The sequence below is a fragment of the Pieris rapae genome, chromosome 4 (assembly GCF_905147795.1).
Source record: "Pieris rapae chromosome 4, ilPieRapa1.1, whole genome shotgun sequence".
NCBI lineage: Eukaryota > Metazoa > Arthropoda > Insecta > Lepidoptera > Pieridae > Pieris > Pieris rapae.
In genome coordinates this window covers 7,854,705-7,862,518 of record NC_059512.1, presented here as the reverse complement: position 1 = coordinate 7,862,518, position 7,814 = coordinate 7,854,705, and the positions used below count along the sequence as shown (strand labels likewise).

The 7,814-nt window shown below is 32.3% G+C and overlaps 1 protein-coding gene across 1 annotated transcript; it reads right to left on the bottom strand.

Moving 5' to 3' along the window:
* Nucleotides 1–267: 267 nt before the first annotated feature.
* On the bottom strand, nucleotides 268–7,361 carry LOC111003090 (WW domain-binding protein 11). Its single transcript, XM_022273453.2, has 10 exons — nucleotides 7,165–7,361; nucleotides 6,969–7,094; nucleotides 6,613–6,710; nucleotides 6,241–6,387; nucleotides 5,678–5,791; nucleotides 4,966–5,121; nucleotides 3,506–3,777; nucleotides 2,183–2,310; nucleotides 1,253–1,510; nucleotides 268–498 (listed from the first exon to the last, which is right to left on the bottom strand). The coding sequence occupies exons 1-10, from the start codon at nucleotides 7,226–7,228 to the stop codon at nucleotides 290–292; spliced, it is 1,572 nt and encodes a 523-aa protein (XP_022129145.2). The 5' UTR covers nucleotides 7,229–7,361; the 3' UTR covers nucleotides 268–289.
* Between the last annotated feature and the right edge of the window lie 453 nt (nucleotides 7,362–7,814).

The following is a 7,814-nucleotide window of genomic DNA, read 5'->3' as shown; positions in this document are numbered from 1 at the left end:
ATAAGCGCCATGGCAGTCTATGATGCTATTTTAATGTACGTTTAAAGTGGGTTACTTTAACGGTACATTAATAATTATTATTTATTCAAGGACACATCTCAATTCTATATTGTTTTTGAAGTTATTTTAATTGAAGTAAGATTTAATCATCTTTAAACTAAACCTCTCTCCCTATACGCACATTGTTTCCGTACAAGCGTGGATTGCATACCGTTAAGTAAGAATTGCATTAGGCCAATTCCTCATAATTAAGAATAAAAGTCAAAGCTCTTTTAATATTTATTTAATTCTATAATAGTCCCTCCATTTCCTTCATGAACTGCATATAGGCGTCATCTTTGGTTGGCACTTGTTTTGGTACTTCAGCCCTATGTATTGTTGCCTTGAGCTCGGTTTTCGTCCTTTTATCTTCACGTTTGACACGCAACGCTGAAGGCACAAATCGCGTGACGTCCGCTGATAAATTCCGGATTTGGGGCTTCGCACTTATTGTTGCACCTGGAAAGATTTTTTATATGTAGTCAACGATATCGAAATTAATATGGTTTTTTTACAAGGTTCCTAACATGACCAGGACCGCTTAAAAGCTGTAGGTACTCATCCAAGGTACAGAATGTTCACACCCTGAAATCTTTGGGCGAGATTTAGCGCGAACTATGAGTTCGGTAGATCAGATTCCAATATTATTTTGTCGTAGTGGCGCGAGACTTGGCGGTTTCGTTTCTATATTATATACAATATTATGGTAAATGAAAATTTTCTTAGTAAAACTGCAATAGAATTATATATTTGCTGTGGTCTCTGGCAGAATGACCAGCTCTGTAGAACAGTCTGCTCTTCAGCATAATGCTGAGCCAGGGCCAATTACAACCACAATACTTGCAAAATAAAAGAATTGCTATCTGTCATTCTTTTTTTTTTGATTGATGTTGCTATTATTTTGTGTGATTATGTGTTTTGTAAGTAATAAATGGTATGACTATGTCTATATTTTCAGGCCCACAAAACTAAACTAATCATGATTTGCAGTTGAACATGTTACTTTACTTTACACCGAACTAATATTAATTATTTATAACCAAATCCACAAACACGGCGTAATCAGAACAACGCTCATATAATTCATCAACAACGATTGTTTCTTATGACTCACGAATAATTTTTGCATTGAAGTAATTGTAAGGGTTTTGACAAATCATCTATTAACGTCACTGATGCGAATATAATCTGTGCTATTAGCTGTAATACTTACTCTGTGGCGCATCCTTCTTCTGAATCAGTTGTGGGGCAGCCGTCAGTACTGATACATGTGGTGGTGGGGGCACTAACGGTCTCATGAGCCGCGGAGGAGCACCAGGGGGAGGCCCAGGGGGACGTAATGGCCGACCTGGCAGACCGGGTGGTGGTCCAGGGGGCAGCACAAGTGGCAGACCGGGGGGCGCTGGAGGCACTCCAGGTGGGACACCAGGAGGTGCACCGGGGGGCACTCGAATCATTGGAGGACGTAGACCTGGAATAGTAATTTAAGAATTATGATAAAGTAAGAAAAATATATTTATAAAAAAAATGTCAGCTGTCACGGGACGCCTGGCAGATGTGAAACATCGACATTATTTTGTAAAAGTAATATGCAGAAAAGAACAGATTGTGATAGAAACTAAATATGTCATAATGATAAAATAAAATATTACGATTTTTTTCCCAGATAACGATGACTATTTGTTAAATAAACATTATTTTCATTAAATATTTTTTTTAATGTGAAATTTACTACTGCATTTAGACTGTATATCATATAGCGTGGCGACGCGTCGCCACGGCATGCGTCGCCACGCCAGAAATCGGTTTTACGTGCGGCTATAGATGTTTCACATCAAAAAACTGAATTACTAAAATCAAATTCAAAATAACTTTATTTGTATAAGTAAATAACTAAACTTATGAACGTCAACAGAAAAGATGTTAAATTGATTCTGAATTTAAATTTACTATCAGTTCGCAAGTGAAGTGTTCTACGCCCTTGACAAGACGTTTGAAATATTAGACAGCGTTTAAGACGAGATTATGATGAGATGAGACTGTCTGAATGCCTGAAGAATTAACAAAAAATGATCACGAACAGATACAAACATCTGCCAAAAACTATTGCCATAAAAAAACTCCCAAAAAAAAGAATCCATACTTGGCATTAACGGTGGAGGTATCATGGGGCGTACTTCGGCCCCAGGTGGCTCCACGTCGACTGAGTTCTCGGGCTCACTGTCAGAGTCACTATCGCGACCGGCTTTAGTTCGCTTAAGCGCACTCAAACTGTAAAAATACACACATATCAGACATTATAATCATCAAAATATTAAATTTAAAAAAATGTGGCAGATGTGAAACATCGACATTATTTTGTAAAAGTAATATGCAGAAAAGAACAGATTGTGATAGAAACTAAATATGTCATAATGATAAAATCAAATATTACGATTTTTTTCCAGATAACGATGACTATTTGTTGAATAAACATTATTTTCATTAAATATTTTTAATGTGAATATCATATAGTATCATATAATCAAACTGTAAAAATACACACATATCAGACATTATAATCATCAAAATATTAAATTTAAAAAAATGTGGCAGATGTAAAACATCGACATTATTTTGTAAAAGTAATATGCAGAAAAGAACAGATTGTGATAGAAACTAAATATGTCATAATGATAAAATCAAATATTACGATTTTTTTCCAGATAACGATGACTATTTGTTGAATAAACATTATTTTCATTAAATATTTTTAATGTGAATATCATATAGCGTGGCGATGCGTCGCCACGGCATGCGTCGCCACGCCAGAAATCGGTTTTACGTGCGGCTATAGATGTTTCACATCAAAAACGTAAATAATTAGTGTCTGTAAATGTTTCTTGTAAACGGTAACTGAGTGAAGTTTACCTAGAAGAAAAAAACTATTGGTATTAATCGATTTAAAAATTAAAGTATATTTTTTAAGTCGATAGAGCTTGCAAACTTTCCTTTATACACCTTGATACTACAATGATGGTAGTATTACAGATATTGGTTTATCACAATTTTACCATTACTACACGCAGAAGTTAACTAGGCACCACGCTGTAATGACGTCATAGTGATGTACTAACTGCATAAAAAATTCAAGTAATTTTAAGGCCCCTCGACACTCGCGATAGTATCTATTGATTATTATTGATAATATCATTACCAATAAGGGGGCTAAATGAAGGCATACTTTTTGGTGACAGTTCTACATCTATAGCTTAATAAAAGGAATATAATTTTAGTTTAGCGCGTAGTAACGCCAATATAATAAGTCTCTTACCCCGAGGGGCTTTATCATAACAGCAGCATGCCTTTAGATACATTCCGGACCCGATAGTTCCAGCATCACAAAATAAACTAATACATACAAATAGTTTATATAAAAATAAATAAACATGATATAATTAAGAGCGCGTTAGTTTTATGAACATACCGTGCATTCAAATCCGCAGCTCTATCCCTCTCTCTCTTTCGGTGAACCTCTTCCATCTCTTTCATAAAGTCGTCTATATTCTGCCCAGAGAGAGCCAACATTCGTTGTTGTAGTGATGTTGGCTTTGGAGCCGCAGCACCGGGGGCTCCAGGGGCCCCAGGGGCATCAGCGATGCCAGAAGCGTTTTGGGCACCCGGAGGAATTGGGCTGGGTGGGCTATCCTCATCCATTGCTTCACCGTCAACATCTTCTGTCTGCCGCTTTTGTATTAACTGTATAACCAAATAGTATAAAGAATTTATTGATATTTAGGAATTAGCAAGCTTTTTTGAAGTACAGATAGAAATAACACATTTAGACGTGCCTAGAAGAAAAAAATACTAAATACTGTGTCGATGATGAATACTATGAAATATTGGTCAGACAATCTCCATATTATCATTAAATTTCCTAAAACATTGAAATTCTCAACTTTGTTTGTCCAGTAGTAAAAATATTTGTTTATTTATTTATTAACACTTCATTTCAGAATCATAATACAATTACATATAATACAATCAAACATAATAAATAGAGGAAAGCTCAAAATTTTTATCTCTTCCTTGTATTTATATTTTAGAAACGTCCTTATTTGTGCACAGAAACATACATATTTTTGAGTTGAAGTAAGAAGTAGACATGGGGAGAAATTGGCTGTGCCAAAAATCAATCTGGAACTGTTTAGAACTTTTGTATGACAATAAGGGTTTACAATAATTTACCAAAATAATTTAAAAAATCTTCCGACTAGTCTTTAAAAATCGTATTACTTTTAGAAAAAATGTATTATTCCATAAATGATTATTTGCGTGAGATACTGTAGTTGATATACATTTAATAATGCAATATAAGCAATATAAGAATTGACCAACTCATAAGACTAATGTAAAATTCTTTAGTGACATTTTGCGCGCCATTGTGTAACAGAATATGAGAAGTCACGATTGTACCACTTTACACACTTTTGTACCATATTCTTGCATTAAATTATTATTATTAACATAATTAAATGAATAGGTTGGCAACTGGCGGCTGTATCGCTTTCGACCTCTTCCAGGCAACCACTTCTTATTTTTTTGGTCAAAATTAAGCAACAAACAAAAATCCTTTTCTGAATATAACACTAATATCTTTGACCAAAAATGGGCTCCAGCTTTAAGTAGCTGTCAGCAAGAACATAAGTTTTCTGTTGTTGTCCATAAAATGTAACAATATATTCCATTGACAACCCTGTTTCATTTCTTAGCCATTAACTTTGTCTAACTAAATATCCACTTTTACACACACACAAGCACACTTGGCAAGATTCAGAAACAAGACAATACAAACTATAACTCCTGTTTGTCAAAATCGAATTCAATTTTGACATACAAGAGTGACACTTACATCTCGTTTTTAATCTTAGGTATGCTAGAGCTTACATTAATTCCCGGTGGTCCATCATCAGCAACATCAGAGAAACGTATCGTCTTTTTCTCAGATATGCTTGCAGACTTCACAGCCTCAGCAAGTAACAACCCATAATCGGGTGGTGGACCTGGGGGAACCCCTGGGGGCTCTACACCAGCTGGTCTTTCCTAAAAAGTTTGTAGAGTCTTTAGTAATTTTGACAAAATATGTATGTAAAGTTTATGTTTTCATCGAAATGAGTTCATTATGTAAGTAATCTAATCCAAAAACTGTTAACTATTGTCTTAATAACTCCTATATAAATATTAACACAATAAATACTTCCTTTACTATCCTTTACAATTTTAATTAGATTAAATTTGACATTTAACCTCCCTTAATGGGAGACCTCAAACAAGCTAGGAAAGATCAAATTCTATATTCATTACATTAATAATTCAATATATATATATAAGTTTTCTAGAACATCTTACTCATAACAATTGTCCTGATGGAAATTTAACCCGTCAATTTAAATTAGTAATGTGATTGTTTTTAAGGTTATTTCCATATAAAAGTATGTTATACAATCAAATATTGCAATATGGTAAAAATTAAGTCACCATGGCTTTATATATTAGTAGATATTTTTAATAACATGACATATAGCTTCTATGACATTATAGATATAAAAAATTGTTTGTGGCTTTGTCTTTGAACAAGTAGTCAAAAATAAATACATACTTTATATGCAGAATCCTTCTTTAGAATTGGTTTCATAGGTGCACTTGGATGTAATGTATCAGCTGGAAGTGGTATTTGTAATGGCAAGTTCCCATAAATCAAGTTATCAGGGACCTGAAATAATGTAAATGTTTTCATAATTGTAATTCACTATAACAATAATTATTCTAGTGTTTTTATTAAAATCAAAATATATCTCAGAACTATCTGATTCCTCTTTGCCCCTTAGACTAAATAAGCTTAGTTCTAAGCTTAAATTTTCTTATAGGTATAAATCTATTTTCATTACATAAGTAAATGTATACAAAAATTGGTTTGTAAACAACACTTTTACAATATAGACATAGTTTACTCAAAGAGAAACTTTATACTTACCAACACAAAAAAAGTAATTTTTGTAGGATCCCTAAAAGTACTAAACTTGAAACTTAACTATGTACTTTTGAGTGACATACATAATAGTGATTAGTGTGTGTATTGTACTGTCTCTATTTAAATACAGATTTTAAATTAACAATAATTAATTTCTTAAATAAAAATTTCCATCAAAAAATACAATTTACCTGTAGTGTTGGCAATGGAATATCATCAACTTGCACTGCTTGTGCATGTTTGACAGATTCATAATAAGATATCAAATGAGCTCTTCTTTTCTCATACTCTACTTCTTGACGTTTTAAGTCAACCCACTTTTCTGGATCATCCTTGTACTACAATCACATACAAAAAATATTGAATATAATAGAAAATAGTTTTAGAAATTGTTAAAAGGGCTGTTAAAACTAATTAATTAACATCTTAATAGACAATACCCTTTTTATGCAACTAAGATCTGCACTCTCCAGAATGACACAAGAATAAGGACCATCTGTACTAAACATGTAAATATGTTAATTTAATGAAATACGATGAATGAACCAGTCATTATTACTTACATACATCTTTAACACTCTATCAAATGTTTCTTTTAATTTTTTTCTCTTCTCTTTCAACACTTTTTCATTTAGCGGCGAGGGTTGTAATACATTATATTCTGTAAGTTAAATTATTACTTTCATATTACATATAATCTGTAAAGAATTATTATTGTATCAAAAACATTATGTATATCTTGATGTTGGAAAAACCATTATCACTGAACAAAATAATTAACATCTTATTATCAATCTCACTTACTATGGTGGTTGAGTTTATTTTAAGTACACCAATACAATACAATTTAGAAAGAAACTAAGCCAATTTAGATAATATATATAGACTTTAAAGCGTATGAATATTAACTATTGGGTACCCATTTCATCGATTTTTTGCAGCTCATCAAGAATCTGTGTGGGATCTTTCATTTTAAGGACTGCTGCCCTGACCATTTGTCGTTGTCGTTTATTCTTCTTCAATTCCTTCTTTCGTGCTTCCTTGCCTTGAACACAATTCAAATAAGTTTAATAATTTGTTTATAACCAACAGAATTAAGAGATGCTTATACTTACGAGCTTGATCCGTAGGATTCATGTATTTACCACTCTTGGTGGTATTTATTGATCGTCGACCCATTTTGATTTGATATATTTAAACAGTAAAAGAAATAAAATTTTATTCGCTATCAATATAATAACAAATTTTATCACATTTATTTGCAAACTCTTAACTTAGCTCCATCTCTTTCACAGACTATGTAGAAATACAGCTTTCGGCAGAACGACAGTTAATATTACAACCACAGAGTGGAACGGTAGCTTTTAATTTAATTGACGTTTATTGATATCACACGTCAATAATACAACGTCGTTTAAATATATTGCGCCAAAAGTCCTAAAAAATGTTTCTTCAAATAAGTTATAAATAAAAATACTATATATGTATAGAAAGATTTATTACTTTATTTTTTACCTAACCAGCAGGTAGATGATGTTTACATAATGTATTATAAATCTCACACGTAATAACATTTTAAGAAAATATGTCTATCGTATACGAAAATGTATTACATTATTAACATGTGTATTATATTAAATGTATTATATTATTCATTATGATTGTGTAGAACATTTGTATTTGAAGTATATTATTAAATTAACAAATGTATGTATGCATCATTCGATATTCTACTGAAAGTTATAGAAGTCTTAATCATTCACTT

Excerpts from the sequence above, each read along its gene's own strand:
- LOC111003090 (XM_022273453.2), bottom strand. The coding sequence starts at position 7,228 with ATGGGTCGACGATCAATAAATACCACCAAGAGTGGTAAATACATGAAT. Across the intron at positions 6,711-6,968 it reads GCAAAAAATCGATGAAATGG|AATATAATGTATTACAACCC; the intron begins GTACCCAATAGT and ends TTTAACTTACAG. Across the intron at positions 1,511-2,182 it reads ACCTCCACCGTTAATGCCAA|GTCTACGTCCTCCAATGATT; the intron begins GTATGGATTCTT and ends TTACTATTCCAG.